This window comes from Pseudonaja textilis, chromosome 2 (assembly GCF_049901715.1).
Source record: "Pseudonaja textilis isolate UNSWEBS1 chromosome 2, rPseTex1.2, whole genome shotgun sequence".
NCBI classification, from domain to species: domain Eukaryota; kingdom Metazoa; phylum Chordata; class Lepidosauria; order Squamata; family Elapidae; genus Pseudonaja; species Pseudonaja textilis.
The window spans coordinates 4,318,261-4,337,345 of NC_141991.1; the positions used below are offsets into that span (position 1 = coordinate 4,318,261).

A 19,085-nucleotide genomic window follows, 5' to 3' on the forward strand; every position below is an offset into this window, starting at 1 on the left:
CATGTCCGCCATATATGATAATATGTCCTGGGTGTCTGGTTACATTTCCAACATTGTTGGTGGTAAATGCCACCTATAAAACATTTTATATAAATTATCCTTAGGACCGTTTAAGTTACTATGTCAGAAATCCCACAGAGCCTCTTGCAAACATCATGAAATGTTGGGGCCACTGGTAGATGGTGTGTGTAAAGCACAATATGTCACTTGAACAAGGCAGGTTGATTATATTGAAGGTCAGCAGAGTCAGTCGAGGTGATAAAACATGCTCTAATTGGCTGTCAGCAGTAGGCCATTTTATCATATAATATGTTGAGTCCCCTTTGGGAAATGTCCAAACAAGGACTTTTAGTCCCAAAGGTGCTTTTTTTTTCAAGAGGCAACTGGATTTTCTGGTTGTTGAAGAAACTTCTTGGATGAGAAATGAAATATCTTCAAAGAAAAACCAGAAAGTCCAATTAACTCTTGAAAAAAGCACCCGTGGGACAACTCTGACTATGGATGACGGAGAATCTCCATAGACATTTCTGCTTTTAGGATTTGCAGATTGAAGGAGATCTTGCAAACTGTCGAGTCTTCTCACAGGGATTCTTCCTTCTTTAGGGTCCTGTGTCCTTTGGGGAGGTGGCCATCCATTTCAACAGTGAAGAGTGGTTGCTGCTTGATCCCAGCCAGAAAGCCCTGTATCAAGAAGTCATATTGGAAATATCTAGGATGGTGGCCTCTTTAAGTAAAGGTTCCTCTATACGTACTTTGTTAAAAATGATTTCATCTCTTCTTTTTTCCTCTTACATTAATTCCAGTTCCCCTTCATGGTCTTCTAAATAGCAGTTTCATTTAGCAGAAAGAGATCAGTGGTGACTAAGAAGGGTTGACATTCTGTCTTGTGGTCATCCTGGGGCCCTGGGTCATTACTGCAGAGTTATTGGGAAGATGTTAAGGGAGATGATGTTTTTGCCTGTTACAGTTGTCCTACTTAGCAACAAATTTTGTCTTGCTTTGGGTTGCAATGACATATATTGTCCTATTGAATGCAAGTTGGGTGGGTCAACAGTTGAGACAATTTGTGTGCCACATCCTGATGTCAAGACTTGCTTTTGCTTTAAATTTTTAACTGCCAAGAATAAGGGTTAGATGAGCAGCCATGCTAGTTTTTTAAGTTAATAATTAACATTCATGCTGTCATTTCCCTTGTTGCTTTCTCCACATATGTCCAGTAGTACATAAATCTAAGCATAGGGACACCAAAGTGGAGGATGTAGATTATTCTAATTTATTTTTCTTCCCCCCACAAGCATTTGATGCGCAGAAGAATGAAATTCACCAAGAGCCAAATTTAGTGCCATTGCAAATAATCAAAACTGAAATTCCTGGGGAGACATCTACAAATAAGCGGGGAAGGAGGAAACATGAAAAGAAACACAACCGGAGAGAAGAACCTATTCTTGAATGTGTGGAAATGGATCGTTTCCTGACCCAACGTGATTTCCCCAAAGAAAATACGGGGAAATGTCAAAGTAGAAAAAGACTCAAAGCAAACCCCAATATTAGCAATCACTGCAAAACTGGAAAGAACTTCAGCAATAATAACGGTGTCTACAACGGTGTAGACTGTGCAAAAAGCGTTGGGTGGAGAGGTAATTTAACGTCTCATAAAAAGATCCACACCAGACAAAAACTTGGTAAGTGCCCAGAGTATGGAAAGAGCTTCAAGGACAGAGAATGTCTGAAATCCCACAAAAGGATCCATACAGGGGGAAAACCTTATAAATATGTGGATATTGGGAAAAGTTTCGGTGTGAAGAGTTCCCTTGCTTCTCATAAAAGGTTAAATACTGAAGAAAAAATGTTTAAATGCATAGAATGTGGGAAGGGCTTCAGCCAGAGCTGTAACCTTATTTCCCATAAAAGGATCCACACAGGAGAAAAACCCTATAAATGCCTAGAATGTGGGAAGGGCTTCAGCCAGAGGAATGGCCTAGTTTCCCATAAACGCGTTCACACAGGTGAAAAACCCTATAAATGCATGGAGTGTGGAAAGAGGTTCACTGTAAAAAGTTCTCTTACTTCTCATAAACGGATCCACACAGGAGAGAAACCCTATAAATGCCTGGAGTGTGGAAAGAACTTCAGGCAAAGCACTGAGCTTGTTTCCCATAAACGGGTCCACACAGGAGAAAAACCCTATGAATGCCTGGAGTGTGGAAAGAGCTTCAGTGTAAAGAGTGCTCTTACTTCTCATAAACGGGTCCACACAGGAGAAAAACCCTATAAATGCATACAGTGTGGGAAGAGCTTCAGAAGTAGTAGTTACCTGATACTGCACAAAAGGATCCATACAGGGAGAAAACCTTATAAATGTGTGGATTGTGGACAAAGGTTCAGTAGGAAGAATTTCCTTACTTCCCATAAACGGGTCCACACAGGAGAAAAACCTTATAAATGCATAGAATGTGGGAAGGGTTTCTCCAGTAGTAATTATCTGATGTGCCATAGAAGGATCCATTCAGGGGAAAAACCTTATAAATGTGTGGATTGTGGGGAAAGGTTCATTAGGAAGAATTCCCTTACGTCCCATCAAAGGATACATACTGGAGAAAAACCCTTTAAATGCATAGAATGTGGGAAAGGCTTCAGGCAAAGCTGTCAACTTATTTCCCATAAACGGGTCCACACAGGAGAAAAACCCTATAAATGCCTAGACTGTGGAAAGAGCTTCAAGCAAAGCGGTAGCCTTATTTCCCATAAACGGGTGCATACAGGAGAAAAGCCCTATAAATGCATGGAGTGTGGAAAGAGCTTCAGTGTAAAGAGTTCTCTTACTTCCCATAAACGGGTCCACACGGGAGAAAAACCCTATAAATGCCTGGAGTGTGGAAAGAGCTACAAAAACAGCAGTTACCTGATCCTCCATAAAAGGTTCCACACGGGGGAAAAACCCTATACATGCCTGGAGTGCGGAAAGAGCTTCACGATCAAGACTAATCTTACTTCTCATGAAAGCATCCACACAGGAGAGAAACCCCATAAATGTCTAGAGTGTGGGAAGAGCTTCCACCGAAGCACTGAACTTAGTTTCCATAATAGGATCCATACTGGAGAAAAACCTTATAAGTGCACAGCGTGTGGAAAGACGTTTGCTGCCAATAGGTCTCTGACGAACCATAACAGGACCCACGTCAGGAGAGAGCTCTCAGGATCCCGACAGGTGCCCTAATTAACAAAATGCTCTATAAATGCCTGGAATGTGGGGAGATCTTCAGTTTTATAAGTCACCTTACTTCCCATAAGAGGATCCACAGCAGAGGGATATAGAAATGTATGGAATGCAGAAGGAGCTTTTGTGAAAACAGAATGCTTCTTAAAAAAGAATCCATAGTGGGCAGAAAAATATCCTGTGGACAGCAATCAACTTATTTCCCTTACAGATAAACAGAAATATGAATTGACAAAGAATATAGACCTTCAGGTAGTCAAGAAAGTTAAATATTTTGGAATATAATTAACAGCAAGATGTGTAACAATTGAAGGTAACTACTGTATAAAAGATTAATACAACAAATTAAATTGGACATGGAGAAGTGAAACCAGCCATAGAAATTAACATCCTGCTGAAGGGGTTTTTTTTTTTTGTTCCAAACGATCCCTATAAAATTAGAGAAAAAAAATACTTTGATGAGCTAAATACAATAATCTTGAAATAAGTTAGGCAAGAAAAAAAAGCAAGAATAAGACTGAAAATGCTGTAAGAATCTAAAAACAACAGTGGGTTTGGGTTGCTGTATTGGGAGCTTTATTACCAGGCTTCCGTACTAACTTGGGTGAAACAATGGATAAATCTAAGACATAGAAGACTACTACTGTTGAGGGGACTTGATCTGCAGTTGGGATGGCATGCCTTTTTGTGGTATGAAAAGAATAAAATGTGTAGATGTTTTCAAAGATACTGTAAAAAAAGCGCTCTACTCTTAGTATGGGGAAAAGAATAGAGCAAAAAACTATGAAAATACCAATTTGGCTTTCCACAAAGGAAGCACTGATACATCCAAATATTGTAAACTTGGAAAAATGGTAACATATCAAGACATTCTGAATGAGGAAGGGAAACTAAAAATAAAACAGGGACTACAACTCCAAGGTGTGGAGCTAGCATGGTTGCCACACCTGCAAATAATATTGAGATATGAGAAAGATGCAAAGGCACATGGTTTCTATAATACTGTTCGTGATCGATGAAGAATTAAAGAAAATATATAGCTTTCTATTAAACCTTAAAATGGAAGATGAACAAGTGAAAGAAATATAGTATGGCAAAAAGTTTGGATATACCATAGAATTAGATAGGTGGCAAAAAACTTTGGGATACAAATTATAAATTGACAATGGCAACTACCTATAAGGGAAACCTGTATAAAATGTTTGCAAAGCAAAGGTGTTTTAGAAACATGTCCGTCAAACGGATGGAATTCTATCAGTTTGGACCAATTTGGGCGAACCGGATGTTAAATTTGCATCTAGTTTGCCGAACTGGTATTTGAACTGACCAGCTGGCCCCACCCATCCCGTTCCTCCCAGGAGTCTGCACGTGGCCCATTTTCAATGCAAGTAAGTGTGCAGGGTCTGTGCAGAGGCTCTAGGAGGGGTAAAAACAGCCCTACCGGAAGTACTGGAAGTTGCAAAATGGGGCTGTTTCTGGTTTCCAGAGGGCCTCCAGAGCCCAGGGAGCCTGTTTTTGCCCTCCCAGAGGCCTGAGGGAAGCCTCCGGATCCTTGGGAAGGCAAAAAACTGCCAAACCAGAAGTACTAGAAGTTGCTAAATGAGCCTGTTTTTGGAGGGCCTCCAGAGTCTGGGGGAAGATCATTTTTGCCCTCCCAGATACCTGAGGGAAGACCCTGGGCCCTTGAGAAGGTGAAAAACGGCCCTCCCGGACGTTTCCGTAGGCCACACTCATCATGGCCACTCCCACCAAGCATCTGGGCAGCGAACCAGTTGCTGGGATTTTTGAATCCCACCCCTGCTGCCAAATGTTGGAAACGTAATCAGATACTGGGCTCTTTATTACCATATGTGGTGGACATGCCCAAAGGCAAAAAAAAATTGGATGAAAATACACACATGTTGGAGAAAAAAATATTAAAGCAACGTATAGATTTAAAGCCAGAAATATATTTGTCAGATATAATGCCAGAAATATATGACAAAGGGAACATATATTTGATACTACACATCTTTATAGCAGTAAGAATTGTATTTGCACAACACTGGAAGAATGAGGAAACTCCTACAAATGAAAATATAATTATAAAAATACTAGATTGTGCAGAAATGGATAGGTTAACATTAAAGATAAAGGATAAAGAAGACACACAATAGTTTTTAACATGGGATTTGTTTTACCAATGGTTAGACAATAGAGGTAGAAATTAGAAGTTGGAAGTTTATTACTAGGTATAAGTGAATCTTTTATTATTATGTACAAATAAATTGACCTAGACAATACACTGTTTACTAAGCACTTATGTGTGTTAAAGAAAAATGTATAAATAAAATTTTAAAGAAACTTATTTCCCTTATTAATATGACCCACATCAGGGCTACATATAGCACGGGAGATTGAGGGCTACATGCAGCACAGGAGTGCCCTTAATTTGTGTAAAAGGTTCCACTGTGATATGAAACCATCTAAAGCAGGGAGGTCAAACTCAAGGCCCATTGGCTGGATAAGGCCGGCGATATGGTCAGACCCGGCCCATGGGGCTGTCCTCCAAATGCGCTGGGCTGCATTGCTTTTGCCGGCCCATCACGTCCCAGCGGGCATGCATGTGCGTAGGATACGGCGAGCGCACACACACACAGGCCTGGCCCATGCCATTCCAGGGGAGGAGTTGGGCAGATGCCAGGATGGGGTAGTCCGAGTCTGTGCACACATGTGCCTGTCGCTTCCTGTGCACACGCGTGCCTGCTGGGGCTGTCCGCATGTGTGCCGAGAGTCCCCTTCCCACAAAAACATCTGCCAGGATGGGATGGGCAGGGCCAAAACATGCGGAATGGCCCCTTACCATTTCCATGGCGGCTGCACTTATTGGTTTTTCAGGTGCGTGTTTGCACAGGGGGATAGGTGTCCGGCAGCAGAGACTCTGAAGCTGGCCCTCGAAGAAAAAGGCATGGCAGTGTCAGCACCAGCAGCAGGCAGAGTTGTGGGGAGAGGCATGTGATGTGCACTACTGAGCACACTTGTATTCCATATGGCTGGGACAGTAGCTGACCAGCACATCCAGCAGGCCGTGAGCCAATATATCATTAAAAATGTGTTAATAGAATAAGTCCAATATATTCCTTATTGTCCAGACAGTGATTCCACTCTTTCCTCTTTGAAAATGAACCCCTGAGAGGAATACCGCCATTATTCTGAAGGGTCTTTGGGGGGCGAGTGAAGGCCGAGGGCTTGAAGGGGATCCAGTGTGGGGATCTGGGAATCTTCCAGGTCATTCGTCTCAGTGAGGGGTGACTTGAAAGGGTCCCTTGAGGGGAACCCATCAGAGAAGCTGGAAAGGGGCTCCTGAGGGGGACACTGGGGAGGCGAAGAGAGCCCCTGAGGGAGAAGAGGGGACCAGAAGGAGGCGCAATTCAGTGACTGACCCAGAGAAAGGAGGTGTCCAATCCGTCCCTGACGACCCCGAAGACGCCCCCTCCCTCCGATGGTGGCGCTTCCCTCAGAGAGGCGTCTGTCTCTCCGATCTTCCCGCCAGAATAGGCTCCTCCCACTCCTCTCGGATCCACTTTTCCCGCTTCTCCGTCTGAGGGAATCGCACTAGGAGGGGCGTGGCCAAGAGGAAAGGGGAGGAGTACTCGCTCACGTCTCACCTGGACGGTGGTCCCAGTCCACTTCTCTCCACCCGCCCCCACCATCAGTGGTCCCTCACACTCCCCCACCCTTACCGTTACTCCTTCCCCCACTTCGCTTCCAGGGCTCCCAAACCGACGTCTCTACCAGAGCAACAGGCGGAGCCCATGGAGGCTTCCCCCAAGCGAGGGGAGAAGTGGAATTGGGCAGGGGGTGCCTTACGCCAATGGGAAGCCTCCCTTCTATTGAGTCATCTGTCTCCGGGCAGAATCTCTTGTGACTTTTCCCCTGCTGAGAAAGCTTTTGTGTGTGCAGCGAAACTGGGGGGATCTTTCCGTGTTCAACTGGGGGGGGGGGTGTCCCAAAGAGGAAGCAGGTGGACCCTCAACGAAGCAATGTCCGGGGAAGGCAAGGACTGCTGAGATGTGGAAAGCCCAGGCTGCTAGCCGATGAGGCCCCAAATCTAGAGGTCTCCTCCAGCCACAGCTCCCTTGGTTTTCCCACGACCCCCGTGACACGTGTCTCTAGCCTTCCAGTGCAACATCCATTCTTGCTTTCCAGGGGATTATCTGTATGACCTTGTTTCCCTGACCTCTTGGGAAGTTGGACGCCTGAGACGCCTCTGGCGATGAGGATGTTTTAAAGGCTTATCTCCGTCTTCTAGAGGAATGGCTGTCATTTTCCCCTCCCCACTTTTCTCACGATCCTTAATTGCAGTTGTTAAGAATTCCATACATACTTTGCTTCTTTCCTGTGAAAAACTACCCAAAGCCAAGTAGGACTCTGTGTGGGGGGGTGGGGGGCTCCTTTGGCTTTGCTCCCTTTGCTGGGGGGCAGCCAGAAAGGAGATTCGCTCAGAGTTTCTTGGGTTCCCGTGGACCTTCGTTGGGTCTCCGGGGAAGAGAAGGGGCCCCCTGTGGCTTCAGCTCTCAGAAGGGAAAGTCACTTTTCTTTCCTGGGAACCCTTTCACTTTCTCCGGGTCTGTTTTTAAGCTTTGATGGTGTGGGTCTTTCTCTCCCCTCCCTCCTTCTGTCGCTCTGAGTGTCTATGTGAAGTCAGAGACGGAAACCGAGAGAGACAGAGAGTCGATGGGACTCCGACGGAAACCACTCCCGGGTCACTTTCTGCCAGTCGCCTTTTTGCACCAGGAGCCAGGGAGGCCCACGATCTCCAGCTGGCTTCTCCCGGATGCCGCTTGCAGAGCTCGCTCTGCAGAGCAGGTGCAACTCCGGGTAGAGGTTGCCCTGCGTAGCCTCCAAAGCCGCCTCCACCTCCGTGATTTCATCCCAGGGGCCACACTCTTGGCATCCGACCGACTGCCATTGCGCATGTGTTGCCTGTACTGGTAAGTCCGGCGGCTAGTTGCTCCCTGGGAATATAGTGGAGGCAGGCAAGGTGGAGGTCCCACCACTTAGATCCTCCCCAGGAGGGAGAAACGAGATTCTGAGGCTTGGGGGGATCGAGAAATTCACCCCAAAGCTACTCTTGGCTGTGCATGGGGAGGGGGGGAGATCCAAGAATGGGGTAGGGGGGAGGAGAGAAGGAAACCTAAAGGAACCACCTGCTCACATCTCCTTCCGATTCCGAGGCTGGAAGAGCCAGGAGAGCTAGCGGTGTCAGTGGCTGGAAGATCCCTTCTGAGCCTGGCAGAGGAGAAGAAACAGGAAGGGCCCCGGGTCAGAGAAGTTTCTTTTGGGGAAGACGGAGGGACCTTCACATGCTTGAATTCTTCTATTTCTCCCTGATGGGAGTTTGGGAGATGCAAATAGATATTTAGGGAACCTCATTAGCAAAATTGTCCTTGCTTCCCTCCAAAGAGTTTCTCATTTGGAGCTGTTCTACCATTGGTCTCAGCCATCATCACTGATGGATGCAAGTTTCCTTTGGGAACTCACCATATGATATTGCTATTCCTGGACAAAATACAACAAGGAAATTACAGATTTAAATTTCCAATCAGTCAAATTAGGCCCATCTCTCAATTAAGTTTTGGAGATGTGGAGAATTCCTTAGTGGTTATATAATTCTGGTTTCAAAAAAATGCCACATGGCAGTTCATGTGGCATTTTTATCCCAAGTAAAGCAGACGGGACACATGAAAAATTAGGCTAAATCTACTTTATGGTAAGTGTAATCTTGGTTTCCTATCGTTGGGGAAAGGGATAAAGACGGGAGAAGTAGAAATTACTTTGTGTAACATCTACATCTTGATGCCTGGAAGTGCTTCCCTAGTATTTTCATGAAGGTTCAGGAGTGGTTTTCTTTTTCAATTTAACTTTTTTATTAATTTATTGAAGTATAAAACACAAAGTAAGAAGTAAGTAAGTAGGAGAGGAAGAGAAAAGGGGGGGATATAGTGTAATTGAGGGTGGGGGAGACAAAGGCAGCTACTTCCAACTCTTTGGCACAGTCAAAGGTAATAACATTCCAATCACAACATTTTGCTTTTACTCAACAGTATGTACAAATTATTTCTATAATAATAAGCCTGTCTACTTTACAAAAACAGTTTCATTTTTTTTCTCATTACAAACAGAAAATCCAGGAGCAATTTCAAGCTAGAGACAAAATTAAATATGATCTCTTATTTGAAGAAAAGAATCATTTTTACCATCTCAGCTTCTTGCTGTGGGGAATAATATGCATTCTTATATTTTCAAATCTAGTCCATAATATTTTACTAACCTTAGAATGTTGTTTAGTGTTACTTAAAGATCTGGCAGACCTGTGTATACACACATACTCATTTTAAAAATAGAAAACTAACTTAAAGCTTTCTAACAGTACATATATCATTTTTTTAAAAAAAAAAATCCATCCTAATTAAACCATATTTAAGTCATTCCCTCCAGCTTATCTTCATAGAATAGGCTCTTTTTCTTCTCGAGAAGAAAAAGTCTCCTTTCCTAAAGAAGTTCTCAGCTTTTTTTATACCCATAAAAAAAAATCCCAAAGTTGTTCTCTTTGAAGTTGTAAATTGGTCTGAAGCAAATTTTCTCCAATTAAATTTTCCCTCACTGAAATAGCTATCATATCCTTTTTTTCTTGAAGAGTTCTCAGCCTTGTTTATGTCCATAAAGTAAGAGGCCCAAATTGACCTCTTAAAAATTGTGAATTTACTTGATATACTTGTTTCAGTTGAATTAGGAAAGTCCTACTCACACTATCGTCATAAAAGCTGAAGTCAGATTTATATTCTGAGTTTAGTTAGGTTGTTTGCATTAACCAGTATTTGTAAAGTTGACACAGTAGGTTGATAATTTTCTACATTTTCTACACCTAGTTGTTTTTCTTGTTCTATTTTAATATCATGTATAGGATTAATATACACTGCTCAAAAAAATAAAAGGAACACAAAAATAAGACATCCTGGATCTGAATGAATGAAATATTCTTATTAAATACTTCGTTCATTACATAGTTGAATGTGCTGACACCAAAATTACACAAAATTATCAATGGAAATCAAATTTAGCAACCCATGGAGGTCTGGATTTGGAATTACACTCAAAATTAAAGTGGAAAAAAACACTACAGGCTGATCCAACTTTGATGTAATGTCCTTAAAACAAGTCAAAATGAGGCTCAGTAGTGTGTGTGGCCTCCACGTGCCTGTATGACCTCCCTACAACACCTGGGCATGCTCCTGATGAGGTGGCGGATGGTCTCCTGAGGGATCTCCTCCCACACTTGGACTAAAGCATCCCCCAACACCTGGACAGCCTGTGGTGCAACGTGGCATTGGTGGATGGAGCGAGACATGATGTCCCAGTTGTGTTCAATTGGATTCAGGTCTGGAGAATGGGCAGGCCAGTCCATAGCATCAATGCCTTCGTTTTGCAGGAACTGTGACACACTCCAGCCACATGAGGTCTAGCATTGTCTTGCATTAGGAGGAACTCAGGGCCAACCGCACCAGCATATGGTCTCACAACGGGTCTGAGAATCTCATCTCGGTACCTAATGGCAGTCAGGCTACCTCTGGCGAGCACATGGAGGGCTGTGCGGCCCCCTAAAGAAATGCCACTACACACCATTACTGACCCACTGCCAAATCGGTCATGCTGGAGGATGATGAAGGCAGCAGAACGTTCTCCACGGCGTCTCCAGACCCTGTCACGTCTGTCACGTCTGTCACATGTGCTTTCATACCTGCTTTCATCTGTGAAGAGCACAGGGTGCCAGTGGCGAATTTGCCAATCTTGGTGTTCTCTGGCAAATGCCAAACGTCTTGCACAGTGTTGGGCTGTAAGCACAACCCCCACCTGTGGATGTCGGGCCCTCATACCACCCTCATGGAGTCTGCTTCTGACCGTTTGATCAGCCACATGCAGATTTGTGGCCCGCTGGAGGTCATTTTGCAGGACTCTGGCAATGCTCCTCCTGTCCCTCCTTGCACAAAGGCGGAGGTAGCAGTCCTGATGCTGGGTTGTTGCTCTCCTGTGGCCTTCTCCACGTCTCCTGATGTACTGGTCTGTCTCCTGGTAGCGCCTCCATGCTCTGGACACTACGTTGACAGACACAGCAAACCTTCTTGCCACAGCTCGCATTGATGTAGCATCCTGGATGAGCTGCACTACCTGAGCCACTTGTGTGGGTTGTAGACTCCGTCTTATGCTACCACTAGAGTGAAAGCACCGCCAGCATTCAAAAGTGACCAAACCATCAGCCAGAAAGCATAGGAACTGAGAAGTGGTCTGTGGTCACCACCTGCAGAACCACTCCTTTATTGGGGATGTCTTGCTAACTGCCTATGCTTTCCACCTGTTGTCTATTCCATTTGCACAACAGCAAGTGAAATTGATTGTCAATCAGTGTTGCTACCTAAGTGGACAGTTTGATTTCACAGAAGTGTGATTGACTTGGAGTTACATTGTGTTCTTTAAGTGTTCCCTTTATTTTTTTGAGCAGTATATTTTGGTTGATTCATATGACGAATCTCCTCCAAGGACTGATCAAGAATCTTTTATAACAGACACCATCTTAGAATTAAGTATCCTCACAGCACCCTCTAGTGTTAAGAGAATGTTATTTATTTATTCATTTAATTATTTCTTTTCTCAGCCAATCCAAACCCTTAAACATTGGCAGATTTCAACCATCCACAACAAAACAGTGTAGAACAACTAATTATTTTAAAAGTAAAGTAAAAGAAAAAAAAAGATTGCTCCACGGTGTGCTGGGGATTAGGATTTTGCAATATGATTGCTCCGGGGTGGAAGTTTGGATTTTGCAATATGATTGCTCTGGGGTGAGGGTTAAGATTTTGCAGTGGAGGTTGAAAGCAGGTTAGTGAAGGGATGTGTTGGGGAAGCGAGAGGGGCTGGGCAGGAGCTGGAAAGTAGGTGGCAAGGCAACCTCTCAAGGGCCCCAGGCAAGTGGTGGTGGAACCTAAGTGGTGGTAGGCAGAGCCCCACTGGCTTCCACCGCTGGATGATTCAGGGTAAGGGCTGCTCCGGCTGCTGCTGCCTCACTCTGCCAGCATCACAGCTCTGTAAGCCGGGTGGGCAAGGATAGTATTGGAGCTTCATCTTCTGCCTCCTAATAATCTTGCTTCGTCCTCCATCCGTCCTACCGCCTTGCTTAGTGCCCATAGCACCAGTGCATTGCTCAGCCTCCTGCTTCATTGCGGCAGCAAGCAAGAAGGTTCGTCCTCCAAACAACATCACCACTCTGTCTGCTGCAGCTCCAAAAAACAGTGACAATGGATGACTGTGAATCTCCATAGATGTTTTTGCTTTTAGGATTTCCATATTGAAGGAGATCTTGCAAACTGTCGAGTCTTCTCACAGGGATTCTTCCTTCTTTAGGGTCCTGTGTCTTTTGGGGAGGTGGCCATTCGTTTCAACAGTTGCTGCTTGATCCCAGCCAGACAACCCTGTATCAAGAAGTCATGTTGGAAATGTCTAGGATGGTGGCCTCTTTAGGTGAAGGTTCCTCTATACATAACTTGTTAAAAATGATTTCATCTCTTCTTTTTTCCTCTTAGATTAATTCCAGTCCCCCTTTGTGGTCTTCTAAGTAGCACAGTTTCATTTCTAAGAAAGAGATCAGTGTGGTGACTAAGAAGGGTTGATATTCAGTCTTGTGGTCATCCTGGGGCCCTGGGTCATTACTGCAGAGTTTTTGTGAAGATGATCAGAGAGAGGATGTTTTTGCCTGCTGCAATTTTCCTACTCAGCAACAAATTTTGTCTTACTTTGGGTTGCAATGACATATATTGTCTTATTGAATGCAAGTTGGGTGGGACATAGTTGAGACAACTTGCATGCCACATCCTGATGTCAAGACTTGTTTTTGCTTTAATTTTTTAACTACCGAGAATGAGGGTTAGATAAGCAGCCACGCTAGTCTTTTAAGTTAGTAACTAATATCCATACTGTCACTTCCCTTGTTCATTTCTCCGGAGATGCCTAGTAGTAGATAAATGTATGCATAGATACACCAAAATGGATGTTTATTCTAATATTTAAAATTATTATAATTTATTTTTCTTACCTCACAAGCATTTGATGTGCAGAAGAAGGCAAATGACCGAGAGCCAGATTTAGTGCCATTGCAAATAATCAAAAGTGAAATTCCTGAGGAGACATCTACAAATAAGTGGGGAATGAAGAAACACGAAAAAGAAGCACAATTGGAAAGAAAAATCTATTCTACAATTTGTGAAAATGTATTGCTCCCTGACCCAACGTGATTCAAATCAAAACCCCAGTGTTTACCCACTGCAAGTTTGGAAATCACTTTAGCAGTCTTACTTCACATAAAATGATCCTGGCAAAGGAGAAATCCTGCAATGGTATGGACTGTGGAAAAAGCATTGAATGGAGAGGTAATTTAACTTCTCATAAAAAGATCCACACCAGAGAAAAACTCTATAAGTGCCTAGAGTGTGGAAAGAGCTTCAAGGACAGAGAATGTCTGAAATCCCATGAAAGGATCCATATAGAGGGAAAACCTTATAAATGTGTGGATTGTGGGAAAAGGTTCCGTATGAAGAATTCCCTTATGTCCCATAAAAGGATACATACAGGAGAAAAACCCTTTAATTGCATACAGCGTGGGAAAGGCTCCAGCACTAGTAGTTATCTGATATTCCATAAAAGGATCCATTCAGGGGGAAAACCCTATAAATGTGTAGACCAATGGTGGCTAACCTTGTTGGGCTCCTGTGCCAAAAATTGTGCATGCACCAGCATGTACACACTCATGTGCCAGCACTCAGAATGCAATGTGCACCCCCCTCCCCTCACCCCCTGCGCATTCGCATGCAATTCCCTACCACCCCACCCCCTTACCTGCACTGCGCCTCACAGCTGATTTTGGGGGGCTGGTTTGAGGTCTTTTCGGCCTCCCAGAGGCTTGGAAAAAGCCTCTGCAAGGCTTTTCAGGCCAAATTATAGGCCCGTTTTGTCACTTCTTGTAATAACGGAAGTGACAACGGGCCTATATTCGTCCTGAAAAGCCTTGCAGAGGCTTTTCAAGCCTCTGGGAGGCAAAAGACCTCAAACCAGCCCCCAAAATCAGCTGTGAGGCGCTGCATGCACAGTGAGGTAAGTTTGCCTGCGGCTCGCGTGCCAGCACAAATGGCTCTGCGTGCCACTTGTGGCACGCGTGCCATAGGTTCGCCATCATGGGTGTAGACTGTGGAAAAACCTTCAGGATGAACATTCATTTTACTAGGCATAAATTGATCCATGCGGGAGAGAAACCCTTTAAATGCAAAGAGTGTGGAAAGAGCTTTAGGCAGAGTGGTGGCCTTGCCTCCCATAAATTGATCCATGCAGGAGAGAAACCTTTTAAATGCATAGAGTGTGGGAAGAGATTTAGGCAGATTGCTGGCCTTGCTTCCCATCAAAGGCTTCATACAGGTGAGAAACCCTATAAGTGTATTGAGTGTGGAAAGAGCTACAGGAATAGGAGTCAACTGACATCCCATAAAAGGATCCATTCAAGTGAAAATCCTTATAAGTGCATGGATTGTGGAAAACACTTCAAGACAAGCGGTTCCCTTGCTTCTTATAAACAGATCCATACTGATATCAAAGTGATCAGAAAGCTTGATCCTGTGGACATTTTAAGGAATCGTGGCATTGCAAATTTGGAAAAGCTGCCGTTATTGGAATGATTGTGACTTTGCACATTTTTTTCCTCTATGTAGCCGTAACAAAACTTTCAGAATCTCCTGCTTATTAAATATATTTCTTATCTTTGATTGAAAGATGGAATTGGATCTATTTCTGCTGCAGCTGCCAAAGAAGCCAGCCGAGGCTGCATAAACAAAGGGATAGGATCAAAATCTCGTGAAGTGTTAATACCGCTTTATAAGGCCACACTTGGAATACGGCATCCAGTTTTGGTCACCACGATGTAAAAACGATCTTGAAACTCTAGAACAGGGGTGTCAAACTCACGGAGTCAAGTGACGTATTAGAACGTTTTTCCCCTTCGCTAAAATGGGCATGTGCGTGACCAGCACCTGATATATCTGGGCTACAGGCCAGAAATTTGATAGCCCTATTCTCGAAAGAGTGCAAAGAAGAGCAACAAAGATGACTAGGGTACTGAGGGCTAAAATATATAAACAAAGGCTGCTGGAGTTTGGTATGTCTAGTTTCATGAAAAGAAGGACTAGGGGAGACTTGATAGCTGTGTTCCAATATCTCAGGGACTGCCACAAAGAAGAGGGAGTCAAACTATTCCCCAAAGCACCTGAGCGCAGGATAAGAAGCAATGGGTGGAAACTAATCAAGGAGAGACACAACCTAGAACTGAGGAGAAATCACCTGATATTTAGAACAATTAATCAGTGGAACAACTTGCCTCCAGAAGTTGTGAATGCTCCAACACTGGAAGTTTTAAAGAAGAGATTGAACAACCATTTGTCTGAAATGATATAGGACAGTGATGGCTAACCTTTTCCACGTCGTGTGCCAAAAGTGTGTGCTCACATGTGCGTGCACTCGCATGCCTGCACCCATGATGCAATGCACGTATGACACACACACTCACCTGTCCTCCATGCATGTGCGAGACCGCATGCGCAGTGGGGCTCTTCCAGACAACCTCTCGCATGCCGGCAGAAATGGCTCTGTGTGCCACTTCCGGCACACATGTCATAGGTTCGCCATCACAGATATAGGATAGCCTGCCTGAGCAGGGAGTTAGACTTGAAGACCTCCAAGGTCACTTCCACCTCTGTTACTCTATTCTATTTGAAAAGATCACACAAATTCCACCAAACAGGCAGCATTTCATTCCCTTGGTTGGATGTCACAGTGGTATGGGATTTTTTTCACAGGGTCTTTGTAGAGCTTGCATTGTTAATGTCTCTTCCCAGACTCCAATACATATAGAGCAGCTGGCATGGTATGTCACGTTGCTCCATTTTTATAATGTGTCCTACCCATTTCATATACCGAAACACACACACTGGAGAGAACAGTGAACGTGAGGTATGGTCACTCCATCTAAGGTTACTTCCCAGCCTGTTCACAGGGTACAATAGTCATAATGAAGAAAGAAACATTTACACCTTCAGATGAAAAAGTTGCAGCGCGAATGTTAAATGATAAATTCAAGGATAAAAAGTCGCAATGGCCAAATAGATGTTGCAGGGCTATGCTCTTTATATCTCAATTCCTCTCAAATTGTTCCAGTCATGTGAAATCTGATTTTCCTCACACACATTAATTAGATGTATTTCTTCTCTTCCAGCTAGCCGGCGATTCAACCACTTCATTTTCTCCATAAAAAGAAAAAAATAGTATTTTGAAAGGTCTTTGGGGGCCCACACTCACCTTTTAAAGATGGGAAGATACTGTGGGAGGAAGAGGAGGGACCCTGGGGGAGAAGAGGGAACCACAGGGAAGAGGCTCACATTGTGAGGGGCCGAGAAGGAGGCCCAATTGAGAGTAACGGACAGAAAGAATAGAGGACTTTGGGGTCATATCTGCCCCATTGTGATTTTTCCTCCAAGATGAGTATCCCTTAGAGAAGTTTCTCCTATTACTGGGCTTGAACCATCTTACATCCTAGAATAAGAAGTACAGGATGGAAGATTATTCAAGGAGAGGTCCAATTTAGAATTAAAGAGGCTTCCTGATGCTTAGTACAAATAATCAGTGTTTGTCTCCAGAAGTTGTGGGTGCTCCAATGCTGAAGGTTTTTGAGATTGGTGAACCATTTGGATGGTATAACTTGAGTAGGGGGTTAATTCACTAGAAGACCTCCAAGGACCCTTCCAACCGGAGGTCGTGTTCAGCAGGTTCTAACCAGTTCTGGAGAACTGGTAGCGGAAATTTTGAGTAATTCAGAGAACCGGCAAATACCACCTCTGACTGGCCCCGCCCCCATCTATTCTCTGCCTCCCGAGTCCCAGCTGATCAGCTGGGTCTTCTTTTGTTGCCCTGAACAGAATAAGAATAAGAATAAGAACAGAACAGAACAGAACAGAACAGAACAGAACAGAACAGAACAGAATAGAATAGAATAGAATAGAATTCTTTATTGGCCAAGTGGGGTTGGACACAGAAGGAATTTGTCTTGGTGAAAATACTCTCAGTATACATAAAAGATACATTCGTCAAGAATCATCAGGTACAACACTTAATGATAGTCACAGGGTACAATAAGCAATAAAATCATCCTAGGAAACAGTCCATAGAAATCATAAGGATACAAGCGACAAAGTTACAATCATACAGTCACAAGTGGGAGGAGATGGGTGATAAGGAGTGATGAGAAGATTAACAGTAATAGTAGTGCAGTCTTTGTAAATCGTTGGACAGTGTTGAGGGAATTATTGGTTTAGCAGAGTGAGGGTGTTTGGGGAAAAACTGTTCTTGTGTCTTGTTGTTCTGGTGTGCAGTGCCCTCGTTTTGAGGGAAGGAGTTAAACAATTTATGTCCGGGATGTGACCGGAGAACGGAATTGGAAAGCAGGTTAGGGGGGTGGGGAGGGAATGGGATTTTGCAGTAACCTTCCCCCAGGAGCGGGGAGGGAATGGAGATTTTGCAATATCCTTCCCCTACCATGCCCACCAAACCACACCCACAGAACTGGTAGTAAACAATTTTTGAATCCCACTACTGCTTCCGTTACTGTGCTCCCTTCTCCAACTTCACAGGTGGAGGGGTGGGTGGATTGGATCCATGGAAGGGGAGAGGCTGGGCCAGCTGTATCCCTCTCCGAAATGCCTCTTTGTAGCAGGGGTGAGAAAAGGTGAAGGGGAGGAGCCTCCTGATGGAGGTTGTACTAGATGGCTTCTGAAGATCCTGCCTCCTGGGAAGAACAGAGCATCAGAGTAGAGTAGGAGTAGAGTAGAGTACAGAGTTGGAGGGGATCTTGGAGGTCTTCTAGATTGACAATCTAGTACAGGGCTCCCCAAACTTGGCAACTTTCAGACTTGTGGACTTCAACTCCCAGAATTCTCCAGTTGCCAAGTTTGGGGACCCCGATCTAGTACAACCTCCCGCTCAGGCAGGAAACCCTATATACCATTTCAGACAAATGATAAGTTTTAGACTAATAGCTTTAATTAGTATTACTAGGGTACGAACAATACCCTAGTATCATCCAACCCTTTTGTGCAAACTCTCTGCTCTCCACAAAGGCTTCCCACCAAGAATTGGTGCCGACAGAAATGCCAGTCTCAAAAAAAAAAAAAACAACCACCCTTAGCCTGTCTACTATTGACCTCACCCCTTTCCTAAGAGGCCTGTAGGGGGCGTGCATAAGCGCACCAAAGTGCCTACCCTCCCTGTCCTATTGTTTCTTTTATATTTTTCTTATAGGTATCCATTTCATGGTTCCATAACTATGTTTATACTTATACCCGTTATCTTATAATTGCTCGACAAAATAAATAAATAAAAAGGATGGAGGAGGGGCATCTGTCCGCAGGGATTGGCCAGGACGGGCCTTTTCAAAGTCACCCACCACCCCAACCTTCAAAAGGCTCAGGTCGTGCCCAGAGGAGCCGGTAGGGGGCGCTCAGTCACTTTACTGAGCCCTGCTCCGCCCCGTCTGCTTGGCGCTGGGCAGGAGCGGCTGTGAGTTGTCCTGTGGGAATTTCGGGGGGGGGAGGTCGAGGCGAGGAAGAGGAGGAGGAGAAGGAGGAAGACCCCCCCTCCGCGACCCGAAGGGTGAGGAATTGCCCCTCCCTGTTCCAATAGGGGGTGGATGCTGTCAGGGAGGAAGATAAAGTACGGTTCTCCCCTCCCCCAAAGAGTTGAGAGG

At 44.4% G+C, this 19,085-nt stretch overlaps 2 protein-coding genes across 9 annotated transcripts in view; both read left to right on the forward strand.

The window, feature by feature from the left end:
• Positions 1 to 5,553, forward strand: part of LOC113450369 (uncharacterized) — a 57,336-nt gene extending 51,783 nt beyond the window's left edge. For 4 of the 7 annotated variants that reach the window (XM_087927926.1, XM_087927928.1, XM_087927927.1 and 1 more), the window contains 2 exons: positions 604 to 736; positions 1,296 to 5,547. In XM_087927926.1, the coding sequence (XP_087784052.1) occupies positions 604 to 736; positions 1,296 to 3,217 (2,055 nt within the window). In that variant the 3' untranslated portion in view covers positions 3,218 to 5,547. Of the gene's footprint in view, positions 1 to 603; positions 737 to 1,295 lie in introns of all 7 variants that reach the window. The other 3 variants (XM_087927929.1, XM_087927930.1, XM_087927931.1) reach the window with 2 other exon arrangements.
• Positions 5,554 to 18,865: 13,312 nt separating this feature from the next.
• LOC113450390 (uncharacterized) overlaps positions 18,866 to 19,085 on the forward strand; it is a 30,776-nt gene continuing 30,556 nt past the window's right edge. The window contains exon 1 of one of the 2 annotated variants that reach the window (XM_087927790.1): positions 18,866 to 18,991. The gene's annotated coding sequence lies outside the window, so the exon portion shown is untranslated. The remainder of the gene's footprint in view (positions 18,992 to 19,085) is intronic. The other variant, XM_087927791.1, reaches the window with a different exon arrangement.